This window comes from Myodes glareolus, chromosome 24, assembly GCF_982192425.1.
Source record: "Myodes glareolus chromosome 24, mMyoGla1.1, whole genome shotgun sequence".
NCBI lineage: Eukaryota > Metazoa > Chordata > Mammalia > Rodentia > Cricetidae > Myodes > Myodes glareolus.
This window is the reverse complement of record NC_142049.1, coordinates 915,570-943,019: the sequence shown is the minus strand read 5'-3', so window position 1 is coordinate 943,019 and position 27,450 is coordinate 915,570. Positions and strand designations below refer to the sequence as shown.

Genomic DNA, 27,450 nt, shown 5'->3' with positions numbered 1-27,450 from the left:
GTTCCTGGAAACCGTCTCTAGAGTGGTTTATCTCTGTGCCCTTTAGTGACCCACAGGCATTGCTGTCTGGTCCAGGGATGCCCAAGTAATGATGGAAAATAATTGTGAATGTATTTATGTCCCATGTGACTGATGTGTTTCCAAATGAAAGTTTCCATGTATTTATTAAGACAGCGCCTTTAACATGAGCACAGCTTGTTCCACAGACCATCGTGTGTACTGTCACACATATCTGGAGACTACTGAGATGTATCAAGACAGGCTCCATCTGTGGAAAAACTGGAGTTCAAATAAGCTCTTCAGAAGTCTGAGGACCAGCGCGATCCATTCATCAGGGCATTGCCTTCCTTATTCTCTGGAGTGAAACTTCAGTAAGAAAAAGCCATGGGCTGCTTTTTAATTATTCGCAAGCTGGAATACACTGTACCAGAGGGAATGTGGCCATTGACTGGCCTCCTTCATAGTCAGTTCTGGAGCAGGACTGAGGTCAAAGAAGAAACACCCATGTTGCCTGCGATCGGCATTGGTTCTGTCTTGATTGTATGTGTTCACCACTCAACTAGTAGAGTTCCAAGCTGCAAACTGTCTTTCCTCAATAGAGCAGTGTATAAACCATGTAAACTTGCCTTCACGAACCAATCTGTCATTGCACATCCCAAACATAAACCTTCCCATCCTTAGAAGTGAGGTAGATACAGCAACCGGCAATTATCTTCAAGCTACCAATCAGTTCTTTGGTCTTCGTTGGTAGCAAGTGAGACTATTTAACGATGCTATCGATGTGTAAGAAAGGCCCATCTGGGGAGACTTTAAATCCTCTCACTGTTTTCTTTCTCAAACATCTTACTTAATATACAGGAACTAACTTTCTAGCCAGCATCTCATGGATACAAAGGACTTTGCTGTGGGTACTCCCGGCTAAAACCTCATCTACATCAGAGCTAAAACAAGCCTTAAGGATGGGAAAGTTGCCTAAACAGAAGCTCTGGCTTTTAGGATTTGTTTTGACATCAATCCACAACAATGCAACAGCGTGATCTAATCCAGGGACCATCGCTATCCGTGAGTGTGGGTGGAACTGCAGCACTGAGCGCCAGTGCTCAGGCTTTGGCATCAGCATGCCAGCAGGTCTGCAAGATGCCCCTTGGAAGAGAAGTTGCTATGGATATGACCTTCCCAGCCTTTTACAGAAGATCATCTCCCTCCTCCTCACATCCCTCAAGCAATGTTTGCTGTTTGGAAGTCTCTGTGCAGATAACCTCCCACTCCCAATCCCTTGGCATGCTGGATTCAACTCTTTTCTAAAGTTTCTTTTGTCTTGTCTTTTTAAACGCAGGTGCTCATGAGGTAGTCCAGGCTGGTCGGGAACTCCTGATCCTCTGGTCGCCACCTCCCAAGCGCTGGGGTTACAGGCCTTGCACCACAGCACTCAGATGAGAAGTTTACCTTTCCAGAATTTACCTCCGTTGGCATTTCTATTGTTTCCTTTGGGAGCTGGCTACTAGTCAATGATTTCCTTGTCTTCATCATTATCCACCCAAACAACTTCTTCTAAGAGGAAAAGCATCTTTTGCTTCACTCTCTACTTCAGAGTCATCCAAGTGTCCACAGAGATGGACCTGTATCCATTCATCTGTCTTCATCTTCTTCGTGACCACAGAGCAGGCACTGGCCCATAGCTGGCTCCTCCACCAGCATCAGGTGGACCCACAGCAGGAGTCAGCTATCTGATGCCATCAATTCTGGTGCCTGCTCTGCGCTATGTGACTTCTAAAGGGTACCCATGGAAGAAAAATGTTCTTTAAGCAGGAGTGCACAAATGAGGTGGACAAGATGGCCCTGGCCCTGAAAGGTTAAAGGCTTCACACTTTTGCTAACAACTCAGTGTTTATACAAGAGATTAATGGCACCTATGTTCATGCATAACTATAATTAAATTCAGTAGGTCACAAAAAGAAAACAGAAAGCAAGAACAACAACAAAAAAGGCATGAAAATAAGAGGGGAACTTGTTGGGGAAAAGAAGGGGTACAGTATGAGTGGGGGTGGGGATGAGAGAGGATGGGAGGTGAAAATGAACAAAATACATTTTATGAAATGTATGTATGAAATTTTCAAAGAATTAAGAAATAGAACTTAAAAAGGGCCACAAATAACAGGCCCCAGTGGTATGGAGGGAGGCTGAACGTGGGCCCAGATCAAGGCTGATCTGGTTCATCTGCTAAGAACCCAAGTTGCCAACAACAAAGGCTGACATTCCCCACAGGATTGTGAATGACCAGCACCCAAGAGAGCCAGGCAGCTGTGAATGGTGCCGGATCTCTTTTCATCATGAAGGGTCACTATTTATTTTTACAGAATGGAAATCCATTCTGAACACGGATTTGCCCTTCTTGCTCACAGTGTATCTGCCACCATCGCCCGGGCATTTAATAAATGCCTTATGTGTAATTTCTTGTAACCATGACAAAATGATTGATAAAGTCAACCTAAGGGTCGATTTGGACTCATTGCTTTAGAGGCTTTCTGCCAAGGTTGCTTGGTTCCGTGGGCCTGTGTCAAGGCACAGTAAAGCTGTGCATCTCATGATGGACATGAACACACGCCTCCACTTCCTAGTTTATACCACTTTCCACCAGCACCATCAAATTATGAGTCCGTAGATGAATAAATCCACCGAGGAAGTGAGAGCTGTCATGATCCAATCACTCCCCCAAATCACATTGACTAACAGCCAAGCCTTTAACACATGCGCCTTCTGGAGACCGTAATAACTTACTCATCACAATGATTTCCTGGGTGACCTTGCTTTTGACAAAGGCAAACAATTCATAGCAGAAGAAGTGAGGCAGCAAGGTTCATGCACATAAGAGTCACAGATCTTAAAATACAGCCCATCATCACTCAGAAATGAGTAGCTGTATTGAAGGGATGAATAACAGAGTAAACACTCAGCTTGGTTAGCTGACACTAGCTAGAAAGGTGTATGGGTGCTGTTTGATAAATTAAGTCCATACTCTTAACAACCAGCAAACGTGGCAGTTTTCACGTATATCCTGTGCAGAATATACAGGATTAGGATGTGTCTTCCTTACTAGCCCTGAGAGCCAAAATACTTTCTCCCTTCCCTTCAATTTTAGGTTCTGTTTTCTTAAATGCTATGGCTTCTAAGAATGCACACCTCTACAAGGTTAGAATAATAATTTCATTGGCCAGGAAGCTAAGATTGTCATGTGCAATTGAGAGACCTCTTACCACTGAATCAAAAAGCCAAGATTAATACAACTCATACAGCTCACCTTGAGGAGGAAATGAAGAGGAAGGGGAACTATTTTTTGATGTGGGATTCCCCTCTGTATGCTGTAAATATGTTTTTATTGCTATGGGTAAATAAAGAAGTTGCTTTCGCCTATGGCAGGGCAGAATATAGGTAGGCAGGAAAGCCAAACTGAATACAGGGGGAAAGAAGGTGGAGTAGAGGGAGATTTGAGAAGCTGCTGGAGAAGCAAGATGTGAGGTAACAAGCCACAAACTTGTGATAAAATAGAAATGGATTAATTTAATTTGTAAGAGCTAGTTAATAATAAGCCTGAGCTAATAGGTCAAACAGTATGTAATTAATATTAAGCCACCAAGTGGTTACTTTTAAAGAGGCTGTAGGACCAGGTGGAACAAGAAACCTCCAATTACAATTTCTGGACCCAGGGTCTTGTCTGGAAGGCAGATTCCTATTGCTATAGCTATGATGAAAGCCAAGGGAGACCCAGTAAACCAAGGCAGGAGGGGTTTCATATTTAATAGCCCCAGGTCACTTGCTCTTGGGCAGTATGCAATCCTGCTAAACGGAATGGTCAAGGTGCTAGGCAAGACATAGAACTTTGGGTCAGAAAGCTAACTCTTCCTCCAGTCACCACTGTTAAAATGAACAAGTTATTTCATTCCCTAAGTCTCATTGTTCTTCCTTTGAATTTTCTGTCATGTCCTGTGGTTATTTCCTGTCTCCTCTGTGACTGTGAGGACCAGATACGATCATGAGAACAAAGACTGTATCATTAGTGTAAAATTCTGGGCCCTTGAGGGTTGTTAGTGATACTCTTCTCATTATCAACAAAGCTCAGGGACAAATCTTGCCTCCCTAGGAGGAATGTTGCAGGAGATACCACCGAGTGATTTCCTCAGAGTATGGGGCATGGTACAAGGGAAGACACATTTCGAAGAAAAGTACCCAAGAGACCAGGCTGGAAGGAGATGGTTTAATTAGCTCAAGCTCATCCCTGCCTGCTACCTCTTCCGAGGCCTGTGGTGGAGAACCAGAGCGGACCAGACCCAACAGGTAATCATTGCTACAGATATGCAGAAAGTGGCAAAGTAGAGAAACAGGGACCGGGGTCCAGGGGCTATCGGCTTGGGCCAGAAAGATTGAGTATAGAAAGAGGGAACCCAGATCATTGAACCAGGAACCCAGATCATTGAACCAGGAACCCAGATCATTGAACACACAAGAGCTGTAGGATTCTGGTCTAGACAGATGAAGGCAAGGAGGTGCACCGGCAGGTAAGATTCAGACCATCTGAGTCTGGGTCCTCCCACAGGAATATAAGACACGTTGCAGCAGAAGTCATGGGAAATGACTTCATAAGCGAAGGGGTTAGCCTCAGTAAGCATTGTCTGTCTAAACAGTCTCTCAATAAAAATAAGACAAAATAAAAACCTTCAGGGTCCCAGATGAGGAAAGGTTTGGAATTGAAGTGATTTGAAGGCTACCCCCGTGGAGGTTACAACAACGATTCACATGCGGTCCTCAATCTCCCAAGTCCACAGACTTGACGTTCAAAGAGCCAAACCTTTGTGAAGGGAAGGTGCTCTGTCCCTTAGAGCACAGACTGTGTGAGCTCTGTCTGTAGCCTTCTCTTCAGCCATACTTAGAGAGGACGCTTAGAAGGTGGCTCAGTGAACTCGAAACCCTTTGGAGAGCTTCACCTCAAAGCCACCACCATACAGCTGAGCAGAACAAGGCTCAAGGCTCCAAGTCTCAGCCCGAGAGTGACAGAGCTCTCTTGATTGACAGGTACGGCTTAGCCCTTTGAGGCTGGCTTCCTAAAGACCTGCACTCTTGTTCATCAGCACTCATGGCCCTGGACATGGCCCACCCTTTGCTTACACTCAGGTCCGTGGTTCTGAAGAGAGATGGCTTCTCTCTGGCAGCAGTAGGTGGTAAGAGAAGGGGATGACACATTTAGGTTGACATTCAGGTGATGCATGCATCTTTCTTTTCCCCACCATCACTGGAACTGGCACTAGACAGTCCTCACAAGGGAAGATTGACAGTTGTACTCAGACCTAGTACATACTTCAGGAAAAAATAACCCCAACCTGAAAATGAGTATAAGAAACAGTAGTAAACCAGGGGAAAAATTAAATCCAGTCTTCTCTGACATTACCAGTTAAAAAGAGAAAGAAACCTTTACTATATTATTTTCCTCCTCGGTTATTTGGCCCTCTGGGTTTGCTTGAAAAGTCATGTCGGTAAACGAGCCTTCTGCCAGGATTCAAAGGTGTGGCAGAGACCTCTTGTAAGAGCAGCTAGCTGACGGTGGCATCTGGGAAACCTTTGTCCTATGCACAGCCGCTGCCCAATGTGGGAAGCTGAAAATTGAAAACAAAAAAAAAAGAAAACAAAACAACTTTCCACTTACTGCATTAGTGGTTTATGCATGAGAGACATTTCCTTAGAAGAGTGGGGGATTAGACTGCCTCTAATCAAGCAAGGAGATCATACTCACAGACCACTGGAATTAAGGATACCATAATAGTTCTTTAGTTCAAGGGATAAGCCCAAAGTTGAGAATAAATCATTATTTTCCTCAACTCAATACCTCCAGATTTGTGGGTTGAAATACTGGCTTCTGGTTCCTTTGAGAAGGTGCTTTTTAGTTGGAAGCATCCCAGGGTACCATTGCAGCCCTGAGTAGGGGCCACGGAGTTCTAGGTGGTTGGCAGTGGTCAGTCAGAGAACCTGCTGAGCTGAAACCACCTCTAGACAGGATCAGTCAATGGACCTGCTTAGATGCTTTTTTTCCTCACTGAGGGATTGTGGGACAGAACAGTCATTGGTGCCAGAGTTGAGATTCTTCCCTCTTGGAGTATTCTCAGTATTGCCCTTGCCGCGACACAATGACAGAACATCCCTCTCCAAAACTCAGAGCGAGGATGTAGAAATCCCAGAGGCACAATAAAGGTGTTTCAACTTAGAAGCACACAGTAGAAACCTGAACCAGGCAAGCAAGAAAGGAGTCAGCACTGGGTTAGCAATTATGATGGGGAGGCAGAATGCCATAGAAGACCTCAGAGACATCTGGTCTTCCTAAGTGTATGGTGACAATGATAATATTTTTTTTTAAGTTTTAAGTATTCTCAAAAGAGAAAGAAAAATAGGGTCCTGGTTTAGGGAATCTGATATCACCTAAAAGATCATATAATACAAAAAGAAAATGACCGTCCAAAGTTCTTCCATAACAAATTGAGACGGCGAGGACTAAGTGTCGTTCTTTACCATTAGGATTTCAGAATTGTGGAACATGTCTACTGCCTCCTTAGCAAGCATCACATGGGCTTAATGGTGCTTATATTTTATCTATACTTGACCTTAAAGACAAAGAATAAAATTGGCACTAGAGAAAGAATGTGAGGAACGTTTTAGACTCCTGATCCTCCTGCTAGGGCTCTGGATGGCTAGCACAGGTTTAGGATGTGCTAGAGAGTTGAACTAGCCTTCGGTGAGTTGGGCTCGCCCTCTACCCACTGAACCACATACCCAGGATGAAGAACTCGGGATAAAACCAAGTCCATTGGACTTCCTCTAGAAATGGTGGTTAAAAAAAATGTTTATATTAATTAAACAATGATCTGGTTGTTATGTAATTCTCATGCCAGAATTTCTGGTTCTTCTGTTTATAGGTGGGCTTAATTCTAAGATGTCTGCACTCCACCTCCTGAGCATCCGGCTTTAACCCGCCATGGACAATGTAGCCTGCAATGGGTCAGGGGACTCTCAGACCGTCTTCTACCTTACAGGCATCCCCTCTCTGCAAAAATCCCTCTTCCTCCCCGTCTTCTTCCTCTTTCTTCTCTTCTACCTGCTCATCCTGGTGGGGAACACCCTGATCCTGGTGGCAGTGGTGACAGATCCCAGCCCCCACAAGCCCATGTACTTCTTCCTAGTCAACCTCTCAGTTCTTGACATCTTCTCGACTACAACCACTGTCCCCAAGTTGCTGTCTCTGTTCCTGCTGGGAGACCATTTCCTCAGTTTCCCAGCATGCTTCCTGCAGATGTACCTGTTCCATGGCCTCAACTGCTCAGAAGCCTTCATCCTGGTGGTCATGGCCTATGACCGTTATGTGGCTATCTGCCGCCCTCTGCACTACCCTGTCCACATGACCCCACAGACAAACACTGCCCTGGCAGCCAGTGCCTGGATCACCGCCCTCCTCCTGCCCATCCCAGCAGTGGTACAGACCTCCCAGATGGCATTTGACAGCATTGCCTACATCTACCACTGCTTCTGTGACCACCTGGCTGTGGTCCAGGCCTCCTGCTCAGACACCAGCCCCCAGACCCTCATGGGCTTCTGCATCGCCATGGTGGTGTCCTTCCTCCCTCTCCTCCTGGTGCTTCTCTCCTATGCCCGCATCCTGGCCTCTGTGCTTCGGATCAATTCCAGGGAAGGGCGTTCCAAAGCCTTCTCCACCTGCAGCTCCCACCTCCTGGTGGTGGGCACCTACTACTCCTCCATTGCCATAGCCTATGTGGCCTACAGGACCAACCTCCCTGTAGACTTCCACATTGTGGGCAATGTGGTGTTTGCTATTCTCACCCCTGTTCTCAACCTTCTCATCTACACCCTGAGGAACAAGGATGTCAAGGCAGCCATCACTAAAATCATACATGTCAAAACTCAGGCTGTGACAAGAACATTAATCTTTAAATTAAGTTAGTTCTACTTCCAGGACACTAAACGGGTGCTTAGCACAGACTAGAAGCTCATTAAATATCCTTGAATGTCTAAGTTGATGATATTCTCTAAGTTCTGAAAAAGTGTCACCTCTAGGATGCTAAAGAAGAATGGTCTAAAGCTGTATTTTCATAAGAAATTTCTGGAAAAAATCCTTTGTTCAACTTACAAACCAACAAGGAGAAGGAATGGGGGGAGTGTTGTGTCACAAAGCCAGACCAGCTCTGAGGCACATTCTGACAATAATACAGCTAAAAGAATTTATGCAATGGCACTGGAGTGTCTGCACTAGGCAGCAGGGGTATGTTTGTGAGGAAACTGGTTGTGTATGAGAACTTAATTTTGACGAGAACCTGTAATTGATGCAAGTGTAAAGTTCACTGTTTTAAGAGCAGCAGCTGTTTTGTCCAAAGTTCTTTGATTTGTAATTCTCTCACTCAAGGACTTGCACTATAGACTTTGGAGAAGAATTCTATGTGGGTGGTGCTTACCTTGGCATTTCAGAGAGCAAATGGTGCTAATCCATCTTGTCCACCAAGGGCATAGTGACGCTGCTTGTATTGTTACGCTTTGGCTTAATGAGAAGCTGGTCAAGTGTCTTCGAGAGTGGTCATACAAATGTACACTCCCACTAGCAATGACTGTGCCTATTGCTTTCTCACCAGGATTTAGTGTTGTCTCACTTATTGGTGTTCTTTAATGTCAATCATTCTAACAAATAGGTAACAGTATCTCATTATGCTGTAACTTTAAGAATTCTCTAGCTGGGGCTGGTGGCTGTAGGCCTACTTCAGGAACATTGCAGAGATGCTCACTGAGTTACCCTCTTGATAGACATACGATTGTATTTAGTTTCCAGATAATTCTTATCATTGACATAAGAGATTTTATTGATTACATCTGCTAGAGGTGAGAAATACAAAGAGGAGACTTTGGTCTGGTATGATGGTTTTTCATCTCAGGACTCACAAGGCAGAGACAGGCTGGTCTTGGTGAACTCAAGGCTAGCAAGGGGTACACAGCGAGACTGTCTCTCAAACAAAAAGGATTCCTGAGTTCTTAAACATTATCCTCATGCCCATTTTCCATCCACATATCCTGGTTGGTGAGGTCTCTGCAGAACTTTTGGGTTTCCTGTTTGCATGCTAAATTTTAAGAGTTCACTACATAAGCTAAATACAAGCTCCTTTTCAGACATGTGATTGACGAGTGGGTTCTTCTAGACTGATCTTTGCACTCTGTGTGTACTGTGTGTGTGTGTGTGTGTGTGTGTGTGTGTATTAGGCCAGAGGTCAGCCTCAACATCATTCCTTAGGCATAAACCACCTTGGATTTTGAGTCAGGGTCTCCCCTTGGCCTAGAACTTACTGAGCAGGCTAAATTGGCTGGTTAGCAAGTCTTGGGGAACCCTTCCATCTAACAAAGTTTAATCCTAGCCCTGAGCAGGCTGAGGCAGGAAAATTGAGGATTTAAGACCAGTCTGGGTGACAAAGTAAACTCCCAGCCAGCAGTGGCCTCTTATACTGTTTATGCCCATGTAGAGCATGTGTCCAGCCTCTTTTCCAGCTGCGGGATTCGGTTTCTGATATCCATTTCAGCAAAGGATTCTGATTTGTGAGTCTACCCTTAAATAAATAACTGTCTATTTCTCAATTCTGAGCTAGTGTGGGATTTCTTTTAAGCATCCTTCCACACCCTCCTGTCAGTTTGTGCTAGCACTTTCTGAGAGGGTTCTTAGAATCCCTAACCCTAATCACCTGTTTGCCCATTTGTCCTGTTCAGAGCTTTTGTCTCCTGTGCATTCAGAGGCTCACTTAGGAGCAGATATCATCGAGGATTCTTAGGTCTTGCTCCTTAGGACATGTTCTTCCTATCTGGTAGTTCTTTTGGTTACAAATTTATCTTTTTTTTCTTCTGTCATCAATACACCTATTACTGGTGCAGTAACTATAACTGCTGTGAATTTGTGAGTGGAATGGAGATATCATGACCTGAAAACAAAAGTCTGTCATGCTTCTCCCCATCCTCTGGCTCTCCACATTCTTTCAGTCGGTTCTTCTGAAGTATTTCCTGACCTCTGAGGCAGTGGTGGTGGTGCAGAAGCCTTGTTTTGAGCTGAAGACTCAACAAAACCTTTGGCCTCAGCACTTTGACCCACCGCAGAAAGGTTTTCTGACCATGGTTTAGAGAAACGTTCATACATGAGTGTAAACATATTTAGAAGGTATTTAAAATACCTTTGACAAATATTTGAAATATTTGAAAACATGTCCATTTAGCAGAACAAAAGTAGTAGGTTCCCTCTGTGCCTTAGACCTCCCCAGCCAAGGGCTTTTGACCAGGTTTGCAATGCCAAGCACGAGTTCCCTCCTGTGGGTCAGGCTTTGAATTCAGGCTGAAGTGTTTATTCCCATAACAACTGTGCCACAATTGCACTATAAGAACATCTTGCCTGACAAGCTGAAATCACAGCGTGTTAGGGACACTGGGTAAGGCCATTGATGACGTTTCTGTTCCTGTACACTACCTCTCAGCACTGAGAGCTTAGTCAGGGTGAGGACGCATTCACCTAAGTCCTAGCTTGATTTTCTATGTCCTGAAACCAAAGTGTATGATCTCTTTAGAAATAGGGACTTATTATCTAGTTTAGAGGGCAGTCCACAGGCAATATTGACCTGTATTACTGTGGGGTCACAGACACCCCCCACCAACAACTCATAGGGAAATATCCCACATCTGCACTGGGTTTTTGTTTGTTTGTTTAATCATCTACAGCTGCTGGAAGACTCACTATCCATCCAGGCAAGGTACTGTCTTTAACTACTTTTTAAATTACATGTTTGAATTAACTTACAAAGTAGTGGGTTTACATATGGCTGTTCATATAGAAAATTAATATTTCATTTTTCATATATTCTTTTTCCTCCACCCCATTACTACTCCATCCTATTTTATTATTACATGTGTTCTAATATTCCCATCTCTCCTTAAAGGATCCCTCCACATGGGTCTTTTTAGCTTTATGACCAATGCAGATGCTTCTAAAGAAAGACACAAATCTAAAGACTCAGTATTAGGATCTGTTAGGACATGTGGGTTTGTGTTTAGGGGCCTGGGTGACCTCACTTGGTGTATTCCCAAGTCCCACCCATTACTTGCAAATTTAATTTTTCTTCATAGCTTAATAAAATTTCATTGTGTGTCTTGCAACATTTTCTTTATCCTTTCGTTTGATGGTGAACATGTGGGCTGATTCCATCCCCAAGCTATTGTGAAGAGGGTAGCAATGAGTACAGCGTGCAGGCATCTCTAGTAGAGCACAGAGTCCTTTCGGTAGCTGGGGTTTGGTAGCAGAAATTCTGGATTCATTGCATGCATCTGGAAGGGTTCCTTCACTTTCTAGTTTGTAGAATAGTTTGAAGACCATTAGTAAAATCCATCAGTGAATCCATCTAGTACTAAATAATCATTTTTCAAGGGAATTTCTTAAAAATTACTACATCAGCCACATTGCTTGCTACTGATATGTTTAGGTTTCTTATATTCTGGGTTCAGTTGTGGTCTATTATGTATTTAGAAATCTGTTCATTTCTTTCAAGTTTTACAGTGTATCATATTATAATTAGATAATATTTCCTAATGATATCTGGATTTCTGTAGTACCTATTGTAATGCCTCTTTCCCTCTCTCCTTATATTTATGTGAGTCTTTTCTATGTTTCCTTTAGTTAATTTGCCTGAGGATTTGACAGTTTTGTTTACAGTTTGGAAGAATGGACCCTTCATTTTACTGTTCTTTTGTATTATACTTTGAGTCTCAATTTCAGTTCTTTTTCTTTGTCATTTATTATTTCTTCCCTTTCACTAATTTTGAGTTTGGTTTGCTCTTGTTTCTCTGAAGGCTGTGAAGTGTATCATTAAGTTATTTATTTGAGATCTCTTGGTTTGTTTGTCTTTAATGTAGATGCCCATTGCATTTGCTATAGCCCACAGATTCTGTTATCCAGAGTTTGAATTTCATTTGACTCTTTGAATGCTTTCATTTCTCCAGCAACACACTGTTTATTTAAAGGTGCACAGTTTAGTATTCATGTACTTGTTCAGTGTAACCGGAGCCTGCTCATTCATTTCCCGGCTTCCCTGACCTGAATAATCACACAAAAACTGTATTAATTACAACCCTGCTTGGCTGATGACTCACATGTATTCCTAGCTGCTCTTACCTGTTAAATTAACCCATTTTTATTAATCTGTATAACGCCATGATGCTGTGGCCTGCTGGTAAGGTTCCAGCATCTGTCTCCTTTGGCAGCTACATGGTGTCTGCCTGATTCTGCCTTCTTTCTCTCTATATCTCTTCCAGCCTGGCTGTATTCTGCCCTGCCATAGGCCAAAGCATCTTCTTTATTAACTGATGGTAATAAACCATATTCACAGCATACAGAGGAGAATCCCACATCAGTTCGGTTTCTGTGGTTTCTCTTGCTGTTAACCTCAAGTTTTATGTTATTTGGTTCTGGTAAAAAGCAGAACATTATTTTACTTTTTGTGTTTGTTAAGACTTATTTTCTGAACTTAAATAGAGCCCATATTAGAAAAGTTGCATGTACTCATATAAAAAAATGTGTATTCTGGCACTTTGGGATGAAATTTTCTGTGGATGCCCATTTGATCATTAGTATAATTTAACTCTAATGTTCCTTTGTTGATCCTTATTGATGAGAGTAGGGAGTTAAAACTACCTTCCAGTATTATATTGGAAGCCTATCTGTTTTATAAGTACTATCCGTTATATAAAATTGGGCTTTCTTGTATTCAGTATTCTTCTTAGTGGATTTTTTTTTCATCAATATGTAGTGGCCTTAATCTTTTCTACTTTTAGCTTGAAATTTGGTTTGACTTTTTCTTTTCCTTAGACATGATAATGGCCACATGTTGGCAGAAAGATAAATTTCCTGCAGGAAGCAAGTTGTTAAATCTTGTTTGCTAATTCAGTCAGTCTGATCTTTTAATTGGATAATTAAGGCCACTGGCATTCAACGTTGTTATCAAATGAACGGACAAGTTCCTGAAGTCAGGGCAGTTTTCTTCTGGCTGTTCTGAAGAATCCACGTTCTTCTGTTTCTCCGTGATTCATGTTGGAGGTTTGGTGTTTAATGAATTAATAGCCATTGGTTCATTTGATTTTCTGCTCTTTCAGTGTGAGCTTTTAAATTTCTCACATATTAATAATGATGTCTATCTTGCTTCTTCTTCTGAAAGCGGGATTCCTTTAAGTATTTTTGCAATGCTGTTTTCATGGGCATGAATCCCATCGGTTGCTGCTTTTCTTGGCAGCTCATGATCCACTGATTTTTAGGGATGCTTTAGATAGATATGGTGTTCTATGTGGAATTTATTTACTTTCAGGAATCCTCACTCTGCTTTCCTGAGCTGTAAAGCTTCCATGAGAAGTCTGCTGATATTCTGTTAGGGTTACCTCGGTAGTGAGTTATCGCTTCTCTCTTGGCCCTTTCAATATTCTTTCTTTCTTCTTTGGTTTGGAAGCTTAAGCATAAAGTGACATCAAAAGAATATTTTCTGGTCATACATTAGAGTTCTAATGCCTCTACACCTAGGTGCCCATATTTTTCCTAAGATTCAGGGAAGGTTCTGTAATTACTTCACTGTACAGGTTTTCTTTAGGACGTGTCTCTCTACTCTCTATATCCTGCCTATACACACAATTGCCATTTTAATGGTGTTCCATAGACCTTCTGTGTTCTGGTCATTCTGCCTTACATTTGGCTTGTCTACCGGTGATACTTCTCCAACCTCTTTTTAAGCCCTAGTATTTTATTTTACTTGTCTAGTCTAAGGCAAGGTTTTCTACTGACTCCTTTATTGATCCCCTGAGCTTTCCATTTATGAAACCTCTGTTTGATTGTTTCTCAGAATCTCTCTTTATCAGACGGTTTTCCTGTGCGCTCCATGGTCTTCCTTCACTTTTTTAGCTGTGTGTGTCATCTTAACATTCATCGCTCTCTTTTTCATTGATTTTTTAAAAAAATAACCCTTCTGTATTCTTTGTCTGCTTGTCATCCTTCGACTTGCTATACGTGTGCATGCACCTGCATGTGTGCACAGGCACATACCACAGTTTACATGTGGAGGTTAGAGGACAGCTTGCCATCCTTCGACTTGCTATACGTGTGCATGCACCTGCATGTGTGCACAGGCACATACCACAGTTTACGTGTGGAGGTCAGAGGACAGCTTGCAGGACTCGGTTCTCTCCTTCAATCATACGGGCTCTGGAGACTGAACTCAGCAGTTCATGCTATTGAATGCCACTATAAATAATTTTTGCTTTTAATTGTGATGTAATAATAATAAAACTTTTATTTGCATTTTGAACATGTTAGCTTATATACAAATAAAATATATATTTATATATCAGTATATATTTTTACATTTTTATTTTATTAAAACTATTTTTATTTATATTTTATATATACTGATATATTAGTTCTAGCAGTTATTTTCTATTACTCTGAAATTTCAATGTCTCTCAAAACATAATTTTTAATGACTCTTACTTATTCCTTCCTAATATAAATGCCGTTTATTACTTTTCTCATTTCTCTGCACTGGTTTAGAACTCAAACACAACGATGAATAAAGCAGAAAGGTGAGCTGTGTCTTGTTCTTGACCTTCTGGTAAAAGACATCCAACTTTTCACCATCAAATGTGACAGGGCTGTGGGATTTTATAGTTGCCCTTTGTCGGGTGAGGGTGTTCTTTTCCATGCCAGACGTCTCCGTGAGACTTCGTCGTGAGGTCTATTTTCGTAGACTGTTGTCAGGGAGTCTGGAAATTGAGGTTAGTGTTTTCTTTTAGTGCTGCTCAGGTGTCCCCTGGTCGTCTGCCAGTCTTCACGGCTCCTGTTGGAAGGACTGCTGCAACCTCAGAGCGACGTATGCACCTTACTCTCTCTAACTGCTTGGTCCCTTACTCTTGAATTTTCAGCAGTTTGACCATGGTACAGTGGGACTCCTTTGCATTTTTCTTCTTAATCTTAACATGGCATTTTCTGAGCTTCTTAAATGTGTAGGTTGAAATTTTTCTTAACACCTTTGGAGATTTCTCAGAGATTATCTCTACAAGTTGTTTCTCCCCCGCACCCTCCCATCACAGGGACTTGAGTTGTATGTAAACTACAACTTTTTACCAAATAATAGAATATTTTTTTTAAATTTTTTCATATGATTCCATTAGGATATTGTCTATAAATATGTCTCCAAGTTCACTAATTTTTTTTTTATTTATACCTATCCAAAGCATTCTCAGAGTCAGATACTACATTTTTAAGTTATGTGAACTATATTTACGTTTCAAAAAAGATGCAGAGTCTCTTCAAATTCTCCAATTTATACATTTTGCCTGTTTTTGCTCTTTTCTGGAATATGATGGCTACATGGACAGCTCCTTACTGTGGATCTCCTGACTAACAATCTTTTAATCGCTTGGGTCTCAATTTCTATTCTGTGTCTCTTCACATCTTTGCTCATTTGGTTAGTTTTTCTGCTTCTCTGCCTGCCTGCATGCCTCATTGTTGTGTTGGGTTTTAATTCCTTTGGGAGCCTGCCTCCCAGATCCCTAATAAATCACATACAGAAGCTTATTCTTAGTTATTAACACCCAGACTTAGCTCAGCTTGTTTCTGCCAGCTTTTCTTAACTTCTATTATCCTGACTACCTTTTGCCCCTGGGCTTCTATCTTTCTCTGTTTCTGTATACCTCTCTTAACTTCTTTCTCTGTGGTTTGCTGTGTAGCTGGGTGGCTGGGCCCTAATGTCCTCTTATTCCCTTGCTCCTCCTCTTCCTCGTTTCTCTTTTTATTTATACTCTCTGTCTGCCAACCCCAACTATCTTTGCCCCTGCCTCGTTACATTGGCCTTTCGGTTCTTTATTGGACCACCAGGTTTTTTAGACAGGCAAAGAATCACAGCTTCACAGAATTAAACAAATACAGCATAAACAAAAGTAACACACCTTAAAATAATATTCCCCAACACCTCAGCCTTTCTGATTGGATGCTGAGAATTAAAAATCTGAAACCCTGAATGTTTACACCCTGAAGGGTTAAATCCCGTGAGCTATAGTAATAGACTGTCTTTATAAAAATGTGGCTTTGGATTAGCCTGGTTGGTTTGTTTTGATTTGTTTTTTTGGATTTAGCCATTGCTTTTAGAATCTGGTACTTCCAAAGTCTCAACTGCAATCCCCTCCACTCAGGAGCTGAACTCTAACCACTGACCACCCCCATCTGTCCCCCCCCACACACACACATGATGTGGCTGTTCAAATCTATCTATAGCTCTTTAGAATTCTAGCTGCTACATTCTTCTGGGTTCTCCAGTTATACCCTGTGTTTGCACTTTGAAGAGTTGGCCAACAATCTGAAAGAACTTTGTATCTCAATTTTGGTGCTTCTCTGCCATATCATTTCCAGGAATTTGTCTCTTGATTTCTAATCACTTCAAACATCCAAACTCCAACCTTTATCTCTTCAGCCCAGAAATTCTGTTTTCTAGGTGAGTTTTGCTCTTTCACCTTGCTACTTGGAAAACAGTCTCAAGTAAAGGATTAGTGTCAACTCAACCTTAGCTGTCTCTCTTCAAGCCCTGCCATAGTCTGCACTCCAGAGAATTTAAATAATTGTACATCATACATTATAGCTAGTTTTATACATTGTATCCAATTTTATACAGTTTATCCAATTTTATGAATTGTATCCAGTTTTATACGGTATATCTATTTTATACATCACACATTATATCCAGTTTTAGACAGTATATCCAGTTTTACACATTGTATCCAGTTTTATACATTATATTCAGTTTTTGAAGGTCTTTTTAGCAAATTTTAATGAAAATTTAATTTTAAACAAGCTACTCTCTCATAGACCAAACTTTCAAATTCTCTTGAGATGGTATACATTATTAATAGAAGAATCAGAGCCCCCTAGGATTTTAGAGATGACACATTTTCCCTGAAGATTACTATTCTTGTTTTGAGTGATAGTCCTTGACCCTGATCAGAATGAATGCGTGACTGAGGTTCACTATGAATATGGGTCTCTGGTTCTTCTTTATGAGCTGGTTGTTAACCTGAACACATAATACATAAAAACTTGATATATCTAAAATATCCCAACATTATTTGAACACACTAAAGGTAAATTTGGATCCGTGCAAAAATAGCTCATTATCAAGTGGAAATAATAGGCATCATATTGGGCTTAAATAGACCTTGAAGACATGACCAACTTCTTGCACAAGCAGACAGTACAAATCCAGTATTCCACGGCATTCACTTCTTTCCATCAACCCTTAACTATGGCCTCATGAGAAACCCTCTATTCCTTATAATTATTTCCCTCAGTAATAAAAAAGTTCAAGCCTAAAGCAACAAATATTTCTTTAAAATATGCTAGGACCAGCCAAGACTTGTCTACTGCTGAATGCCCTCAAGGAGACCAACAAGCTAAATGCGTGTTATCAATGGGCCGAACCTTCAGTCACGTCTCTGGCTTTCCACACACGTTCATCTTACCTAGAAAGTAAAATCCTAAGAGCTTTGGGTCTATGCCAGTCTAAGAGCATGGAGAAGAGGAGGTCTAGACAGCAGTGAAGGTGGTAGATCTCTAAAATGGACTCACATAGTGAAGATGTCTGCTCCTATGTAAGTATTCACCAAAATATACCCATGGTAGAAAAGGCCTCCAAAAAGAGCAAGATCCAGCAAAGTCACATGGTCATTCAGAGTCTGTGAGCCCCCCAGTTTCTTCAAAGAGTCGTGAAAAGGGGGATGGGGGCTATGATAGCATCAATAGAGGCTGAGCACCATTTCATAGAGGCTGATATGCTTCATCTTCTGCTAAGAACCCAAGATGCCAGCAACAAGGACCAGCACTGAACCCTTGATGTGAAGGAAAGGAAACCAGCTATGGATGACACCAAATCTCTTATTATGGGACAATGTTGTTGGTTTTTTTTATAACTTTTTATTTATTCTGTGTGGTTTACACATCATACATCTCAATCCCATTCATCTCATTCCTTCGTATCCACCCTCTGCTCTTGCAAGCTGCCACCAAAATAAAATAAGATTTAAAAGAGAAGAAAAGAAACAAGAGAAAAGAAAAGTCTTGTCAAGGAAGCTACAGTGTGACACAGTGAGTCTCATAGTATAATATATCGTTGCTTGCAAGTATTCACTGCAAGGAGTCATTGGTCTGGTTCGTGCTGCACTGTCTATATAGGGCCCTCACTGGAGATTCTGCAGTTTTGAATCTACAAGACCAGTCCTTCACTTTCTCCATCAGATCATACATGGGATGGACTTTGGGGTGGACCAACTCATAGCCCTGGTTCTGGGTCTATGATGGTGGCAGGGTTACTTAAACTGCCAGCTGTCCCCTACCCTCCCCACTGGGGTGAGCACTCCAGCACTGCCCCAGCTGGTTTACTACACAGCAAAGAGCAGGGGGTGGGACTGGTTTGTCTGCTCATGCCCCCAGCTTTGGTTCACCTACACCACCAGGGCCAACTTGTTGCCCAGGCGAGGTGCAGGGCCAACACCCACCTGCTGTAGCTAATGAGTGGCAGGGACAGCTCTCTTAATTCTCGTGACCTCAGAGTCAGCTCTCCCACCTGCCATTGACAGTGAGGGATGTGGGGGGCATTGCTCCTTCGCCCACACCACCTTATGGCAGATGAGGGGTGGGGCCAGATCTCTGTTGATCACCCACGCCAGGTCTATTGTACTGCCCAGGAGAGGTGAGGTGTGGGGTCTGCTTTCCCGAGTGCTGCAGCTGGTAAAGGGGAAGGTAGGTTCCTTCACCTGCTACAGGTGTCAAGGGGTGAGGAAGGGAGGGCAGGAACAAGACTTTGTCTTTAGCAAAATAGAAATCTATTCTATTGAATAAGAGTTTGCCCCTCTTACAAGGCAATTGCCAATGTCACCTTCTAGGCATTTAATGGGTGCATTATGTGTGTTGTGGTTTGAGTTAGAAATGTCCTCCATAGGTTCATGTATTTAAACCCTTGGTCTCCTGTTAGTGGCGATGTTTGTGGAGGTTATGAAACTTTTAGGACACGGAACCTTGGTGGAGGAAGCTTCATTTGGTGGGAGCTGGCTTTGAGGGCTTTTAGCCCCACCTACTTCCTGCTTGCTTTCTTTGTTTCCCCTGTGTGGTTGAGATGTGCTCTTGGCTTCCTTCTCCTGTTGCTCGTCTTCCCTGCTGTTATACACACCTAGTCCTTGGGAGACGTAAGCTAGAACAGACTCTTCAGTAGTTTTAATCATGCTGTTTTATCACAGCAAAGGAAGAGCAAAACACAGTCTTGTTAATTTTTTTGTCACGTGGTAAAATGGCAGATATTATGTGTGATACGAGGGGAAGGTTGATTGTGGCCCACAGTGTTGGAATTGCAGCACAGGGTTGCTTGGTGCCATCTCTATGGGCTTGTACTAAGGCACAACACCAGAGAAGGGACACGGGACAACTGTTCACCGGACGGCAACCAAGGAAGCAAGGGGACAGTGAGTGGGACCAAGATAGGCCCTCCAAGGATGTGCCATCAATGACTGACTTCCTGTTGCTACGTCCTGCCTCCCAATTTCCACACCCTCCCATCAAGGTCACCAAATTAAGACCCTGTCAGTGGATTAATCCACTAATGAAGTGAGAGCCCTCACAGTCCAATCAGCTCCAGAACCTGTCTGCTGGGAGCCATGCCTTCAACATGTGACTCCTCAGGAGACATTTCAGATTTAAGCCATGACACCTTGTTCATTGCGGCAATATCCCATAAGGCTTTGCTTTTGACACAGGAGCTCAATGGGGCAAAAAGGAATAAAGCGGTCTTGCACCCACAGTAATCATACATCTTAGAGTGTTTGCCATCACTCCAAAGTGGGTAGCCTGGGCGAATGAAGGAAAAACTGAAGGTCTGGTTTAGATACAGATAAATACCTATAAATAAATAGTGTGCTACCTGACAAGTTCAAATGTGTACCGTTAACCAGCACCACTATGCCAGGCAGTCTGCATGACCATTGTATGTTTGACCAGAATATATAGACAGAGCACATGGGTCTGGGAACCAAAGAAGGAAGTAGGGGCATCTCCTCTCACTCACTCCGAAATCCTGGTTCCAAAACATCTGATTCCTTCTCCTCAACTTTGGGTTCTGCTGGCTCATCTTTCCCATTTTTTAGAATAGAATACATCTGCCAGCAATGAGTGATTCACTGGCCTGGGAGCTGAAATTGCCACCTGAAGTTCTGGGGACCCTTATGCCATTGGTTGAACAAGCAATGAAGGGCACTGTTCACGCATTTGATCATAAACAGGAAAAACAGTCGTGGCTTTGTGGTGAGGGCAAGAACTATTCCTGGTATAGGGGCGTCTCAGGAAGGTATATTAGTATTCCTGTGAGCAACAGTGAAAGTTAGCAGAAAGCCAGCAAACCAAGACGGGAAGTTCTTTAATATTTAATACCCCAGGTCTTCCTCCAGCAATATGCAATTCTGCTATAGCAGTCTAGGCCCTTGGCAGAATATAGATCTCTGAGTCAGAAAACTAACTGCCTCCAGCCACTGCTGTTAAAAAATGTAAGCTATATCATTCCCTATGCCTCACTGTCTTTCTGAACTTCCTATTGTACCCTACTGTACCTCCTGTCTCCTCCGTTGTGAGAATGAGATGGGATAACAAGAACAAAGGTTACGTCACTAATGTAAAATTCGGGTCCCTTGAGTGCTGTTAATAATGATCTTCTTATTAGCAACGAAGTCTAGGGATAAATCCCACCTCTGTCATATACATGCTTAGGAGACACCAGGAAAGGATCCCTGAGGATGCTGGAGTGGAATTAGGGGAGATATGTCTTAAAGAAGAGGACCCAAGAGACCTGTTTGAAAGGAGACGGCTAAGGGTTTAATGTGCCACACGGCTCAACCCAGTCTGGTGTGGAGGACCACTGAAGACAGCGGTGTGAAGCAGACCCAACGGGTGACTGTTTCTGGGGGTGGAGGAACCAGACAGAGGCAGAGAACGCTAAGGTGAAGAGAGGACAGGGGGCTCTTGGATTACAGACCTGTTGGGTTGGATGTAAACATGACTGGACACACAGAAGCTCTTAGATCTTGGGTTAGATACATGCCCTTAAGTGAGGGCATGGAGGTGTGCCCAGAGTGGAATTCAAACCATCTGGGCCTGGGTCTTCCCACAGAAAGACAAGGCTGATGAAAGCAGGAGCCATTGCAACACCAGTAAGCTGAGTTCTTACAAGGTCCAGCCTTTGTGAGCACTGCCTAAGCACTGTCTACATAAAGAAAAGCTTACAAGGTCACAGGCAGGGAGATGGGGTCAAAGGGAGAGGCTCACTGAAGAGCTAGGTACGGGGGCGGGGGGAGACGTTTGGATCTTGTCCTATCTCCAAAGACTACATACTTGTCCGCTACAGGGGTGTGGCACAGAGAAGGCAGATAGATTCTGGCTTTGTGGTGAAGTTGCTTTCTCCCTTAGAGTATGTGTCACATGACACATGTCTTTTCATCCTCCACTCTGCCAAACACACAGGGGATACTCAGAAGGTAGTTCACTAAACTGTAAATCCTTCAGAGATCTATCCATCAAAGCCTTTGCGATATAGATGATATCAACAATGACAAAGGTCACAGCAAGAAAGTGTAAGAGCTGGTTCAGCACCTGAATTCTTAATTGACAGGTAGGGCTAAGACCTTTCAGGTACGCTGGCTCCAGGAGACCCCTCTGTTCTTGCTTCTCACCCTGTGACCTTGGACAAGAGCCTGCCCTTCTCTTCATATTAATTACTTAATTTCCTTTTTTGTTTATATGCTCCTTATATGTTGACTTAGTAGTGTGTGTGTGTATGTATGTATGTGTGTGTTTGTGTGATGCTTGAGAGATGTGCTTATGAGTTCATGTGTACCTGTGCCCAGCACAAGTGTGCATAAGAGAGACAACTTTTGGGATTTGGTTCTTGGCTTCCACTGTGGGTTCTGGGGATCAAACTCAGGTTATCAGGCTTGCGCAACAAGAACTTTTACCCCCCCACACACACACCAGTGACTCTCAATCTGTGGGTCTCATATCAGATGTCCTGCATATCAGACATCTACATTACAATTCACAACAGCAGTATAATTACAGCTATGAAGTAGCAAACAAAATAATTTTATGGTTGAGGGTCACCACAATATGAAGAACTATATTAAAGGTTTGCAGCATCAGGAAGGTTGAGAGCCACTACATTATAACAGCTTGCCAGCCAGTTTCCTCATTTGTAAGAAGCATAACCAGCAGGAAGGGCTCTGTGATGGGAGATGACAAACATCAAGGGCAGACTGGACATTCAGGTGACTCACACATCTGTCTTCTCCCTACCAGCGGTAGCATTGGTGCTAGAACATCCCCTGAGGCTGGGCCTTTTGGTCCTAAGCACAGGATGGCATTACTTAGACACAGCCTATCATTCGGGATAAAACAACTCCAACTTAGAAAGGCCTAAGGATATGTTGGCATTTTCTATGATGAACTGGTTGCCGACAAACCCTTCATGAAACTGAGTCCCTTCGGTGCCCCTGCTTTGACGGTGGCCAAAGCCTGGACTGCCTATTAGATAATCCAGTGCCACTCAGAGGTCAAAATCTACAGGCAGTCACTCCACCAGGAGCTCAACATTCACGTCTCTGTCAGCGAACAGTGGGCAGAGGAGGGAGATGCAGGGGAAGTCAGGATGCCTTTGGCTGCATCCTCTCATCCCACCCCCTACCAAGCTCAGTCTAATCCCGGGAGGACAGACGGCCCATGGTTGAAAAGAGCATCAACATTCAGGTAGGACAGTTGGTGTCCCTTAGGGTGTGAAGCGATACAACTACTCAAACCATTGGCATGTCGGGGTCTGCTTTAACACGTCTCAATCTGGAACAAAGCTGGGTCACTCTTTTGTCAAGGAAAGGACATATTGCCAAGGAGATATTTGATTGCCAGACACCAGTTCTTCCAAATAGAGCCTCGGGGAAATATTTGAAATTTAGTCTTTTCAGATTTCCTCAACTGAAAAAAAAGGGAAGTAGAAACCTCTGCCCAAATATTTTTTGGCTTGGAGACTAATGTCTGGGTTCCTTAGGAAAGACAGAGAGGGGAGAGCTATGCCCCAGGAACAAGAGACCCAGCACAACCCTCCTGGCACTGCAGCCGGCTGGTGTGATGCCCGGGAAAGCCCCCATGCCCTTGTGCAAAGTCTTGGGTCTATGGAGAGCTGGGTGAACTCAATATTACATAATGGTTTGTTCATGAGAAATGTTTTGTTAGAAAATGGGAATGTCAAAGTTATGGGAGCATTGAGATTGAAGACACAACATTACTGGTGTCAGCAGACACTTGCCCCCGACGTCCAAGGGACAAGTCTTCAGGCTGAGAGTAAATCAGTATTTCCCTTTAGCTTAAGTACCTACATCTGCGGGTTGAAACACTCACTTCTGATTCTTCTGTGAGTTCTTTTCTGGGGGATCCATACTACAAGCCTATCTCAAGTACTGTATAAGTCACCCCCTATCTATCCCGGGATGCCGTGACACCTTCTGAGCAGAGATCTAGGAGGCCTATTGGGTGATGGCCTGACAGTGATCCATTAGGGCACCTCCTGGGCTGCGTTCACTCAGGAGCAGCAGTCAATGGGCCTGCAAAGAGACTGTCATGGACTCTGTCTCGTTGCAGAATTAACAGGGAGTCATCATCGGAAGCCCTGACATGACTTCAGGGGACAGATGTCTCAACTGAGAAGGAGGTAGCAAGGCCTAGGAAACAAGAAGGGAGTCAGCACTGGGCTAACGGTTACATTGGGAAGGCAGTGTGTTTCTGGAAAGCCCAGAGACACCTTCCACGCTGCAGGCCCACAAAGGCACCAAAAACCAAAACCTTGAGACAAACCTCAAAGAAAAGGTAAATGAGTTAATTGACTGAAGAGAGCTGATATTCCCAGAAGGATTGCATAGGACACAGAAAAAGACAACCCAAGCTTATACACAAGTGCAATTACATCATCATGTTGTTGCTTGCTTCGTGCCTTTCTTGGCTAAAACCTCTATCCCCATCAATGAATCTACCTCTACTGCGTGAATGACACATAGTGTTTTATTTTACAGGGTACTGCTGTGGTTCGTACGGTTTTCTCTAGGATGTTTATATTGCAAGTGCTTTAGTCCTTGACTGAAGGAAAGACGGAGCCCTACTATAGGTTGAAAACTCTGATACAAGACAGAACCTGGATGTACTTCCTGTAGAACTGACAGTAAATGGATTGGTTATCTCTGATGAGACAATGATCATTATGTAATTCTTATCCCAGAACCTCTGTTCTTTTGTTCGCAGATGGGCGTGGGAACCTCCTGAGCATCAGGCTTTAACCCACCATGGAGAACGCAGCATGTAATGGGTCAGGGGACTCTCAGACCGTCTTCTACCTTACAGGCATCCCCTCTCTGCAAAAATCCCTCTTCCTCCCCGTCTTCTTCCTCTTCCTCCTCTTCTACCTGCTCATCCTGACGGGGAACACCCTGATCCTGGTGGCCGTGGTGACAGATCCCAGCCTCCACAAACCCATGTACTTCTTCCTAGTCAACCTCTCAGCCCTGGACATCCTTTTCACCACAACCACTGTCCCTAAGATGCTGTCCCTCTTCCTACTCGGGGACAGATTCCTCACTTTCCCCGCATGCTTCCTGCAGATGTACCTGTTCCATAGCTTCTCCTGCTCAGAAGCCTTCATCCTGGTGGTCATGGCCTATGACCGCTATGTGGCTATCTGCCACCCTCTGCACTACCCTGTTCACATGACCCCACAGACAAACACTGCCCTGGCAGCCAGTGCCTGGATCACCGCCCTCCTCCTGCCCATCCCAGCAGTGGTACAGACCTCCCAGATGGCATTTGACAGCATTGCCTACATCTACCACTGCTTCTGTGACCACCTGGCCGTGGTCCAGGCCTCCTGCTCAGACACCAGCCCCCAGACCCTCATGGGCTTCTGCATCGCCATGGTGGTGTCCTTCCTCCCTCTCCTCCTGGTGCTTCTCTCCTATGCCTGCATCCTGGCCTCCGTGCTTTGGATCAATTCCAGGGAAGGGCGTTCCAAAGCCTTCTCCACCTGCAGCTCCCACCTCCTGGTGGTGGGCACCTACTATTGCTCCATTGCCATAGCCTATGTGGCCTACAGGGCTGACCTGCCCCTGGACTTCCACATCATAGGCAATGTGGTGTATGCTATTCTCACCCCTGTTCTCAACCCTCTCATCTACACCTTGAGGAACAAGGATGTCAAGGCAGCCATTACTAAAATGACATGTCACCGGGATCCGAAGAATGTTAGAAAACCCTGAATTTACACCTAACGGCACAAACTGAACTTTTTCTCTTACACAGCAACAATGATAGGGAGGAAAATGGGGACAATTTACTCAGCTAAATAATTAGAACACTGATTCTCAAAATGTTTCCTCCACTGTAATTTTTTTTACTCTAGTAACTAAATGGACAGGATTCTTGTTCTGTTTTTAAGTTGTCTCTGAGGCTTTCCAGGACAGTGACTATAACTGGGGGGGGGGGGGGGTGTTAGCAATCCCATGAATTAAAACAATGTTGAATTCAGAGACTTCGGTATTCGATTGCCAAGTAAATCATTCTTTTCCCTTGGATCTACTCTCAAATTTTCTGAAAATCCCCAGTGTTTCTGACACGTGGCCGTGACTCACTCTCACCCTCTTTGCAGAGCTAAGCACTTGAAAACACCTGTTAAGGGAACAATGGAAACAGCTGTTTTAGCTGACCGAGCAGTAAGGTCTCCTTCAGTATTGTAATGCCAGTACCATGGAGACTGGCTTGTTAGACCCTCATGGATTCACAGGAGTGGAGCACACACACACACCCCCCCCAGTCCACGGTTTCCATAGCTAAGATTCTTTCCCAAAATAAAGTCCTGGTTATTTCTCTCTCTGCACTTAGAGGCCAATTCAGCCCTTTATGCACTTCTGCCTTAAGAGGTTTTCCTTTTTTTCTTTCTTTTCTTCTCTCTCTCTCTCTCTCTCTCTCTCTCTTTCCTTCCTTCCTTTTTTTCTTATTTAATTGTTAATGTGCGTTGGTGTTTTGCCTTCATCTATGTCTCTGAAGGTACCAGATACCCTGGAACTGGAGTTACAGACCACTGTGAGCTGCCACGTGGGTGCCGAGAATTGAACCCAGATCCCGTGGGAGAACAGCCAAAGTTCTTAACCACTGAGTCATCTCTCTAGTCCCTGGAAGTTTCATTCTAAATATCTGTAGTTCTGTTCATCCAAAGACCAAATAGAATTGCACAGTCTTTGGGTGGTAAGGGGTAGGGGACCTAGGTGCTAGAGAGTCTCTTTTCTCGCTTTACACAGTCTCGTTCTGGTATCTGGAGTTTCTGCCCATCACATCTCTACCATCAGGGAAGACTCGGTAGACGGGGACTCATTGTAGCTTGACACAACCCCAACACACCTGTGATGAGGACCTCTCAATGGAGGAACTGTCTCCATTAAACTGGTGTAGACATTTTCCTGATTGCTGATTGGTGTGAGAGAGCCCAGCCTTCTGTGAGTAATACCATTCCTGGGCAGGGGGTCTAGGCTGTAAAAGTGACTCAGCAGGGCAGGAGAAGCGAGCCAGCAACCATCATTCCCCTGTAACCCCTGCTCCAGTTGCTGCCAGGCTTCTTGTTTGAGTCCCTGTCTTGGCTCCCCTTGATGATGGACTGTAAACTGTAAGCCAAATAAACCCTTCCCTCCACACGCTGCTTTTGGTCATGGTATTTTATCACAAGAACAAAACTAGCTAGGACAGAGCTCAAGCAATGCTTTAATTCAGCAGAGAATATGCTTAGTCCCGGGACTCTCCTTACAGTAGCCCAGAGCCTGCTGGACTCCAGTGGATCTCAACCTGTGGTTCACAACCCTTTTGTCTCAAAAAATACTTACATTGCAATTCATCACAATAGTAAAATTAGAGTTATGAAGTACTAACGAGAGTAATTTTATGGTTGGGGGGTCATCACATCCTGAGGAGCTGTAATATTAAAGGATCGTAGCGTTAGGGAGGTTGAGAACCACTGTGGTAGAGTTAATGGCAACAGAAAAACCTCTTGGAGCTGAGACAAGGAAGTCAAGATTGAGCGTCCTTGTTTACTAGCTCTGGAAAACAGGCACTGGGGCTCACAGCCTTCCATCCGAACCTATTCTCTCTGCAGTAGGCCTAGTCTTCACTCTGGGGCACTAATGTCTAGACTTCAGTGGGACCACAATCTTCAAGGTCAAAAGGGACAGGTTAATTTGGGGTTTAGCCCC

General features: G+C 43.7%; 2 protein-coding genes across 2 annotated transcripts; both read left to right on the top strand.

The window, feature by feature from the left end:
* The first annotated feature begins 6,967 nt into the window (after positions 1–6,967).
* Positions 6,968–7,986, top strand: LOC125401059 (olfactory receptor 2AT4-like). The gene is given in 2 exon segments (XM_087901604.1): positions 6,968–7,945; positions 7,948–7,986. Coding segments are annotated over 2 exon segments (969 nt in total). The 5' UTR covers positions 6,968–7,015.
* A 12,601-nt stretch (positions 7,987–20,587) lies between these two features.
* LOC125401092 (olfactory receptor 2AT4-like) lies at positions 20,588–25,470 on the top strand. The gene is made up of 2 exons (XM_087901427.1): positions 20,588–20,597; positions 24,500–25,470. Exon 2 carries the CDS (start codon positions 24,505–24,507, stop codon positions 25,468–25,470), a length of 966 nt encoding a protein of 321 aa, XP_087757553.1. The 5' UTR covers positions 20,588–20,597; positions 24,500–24,504.
* The last annotated feature ends 1,980 nt before the right edge of the window (positions 25,471–27,450 follow it).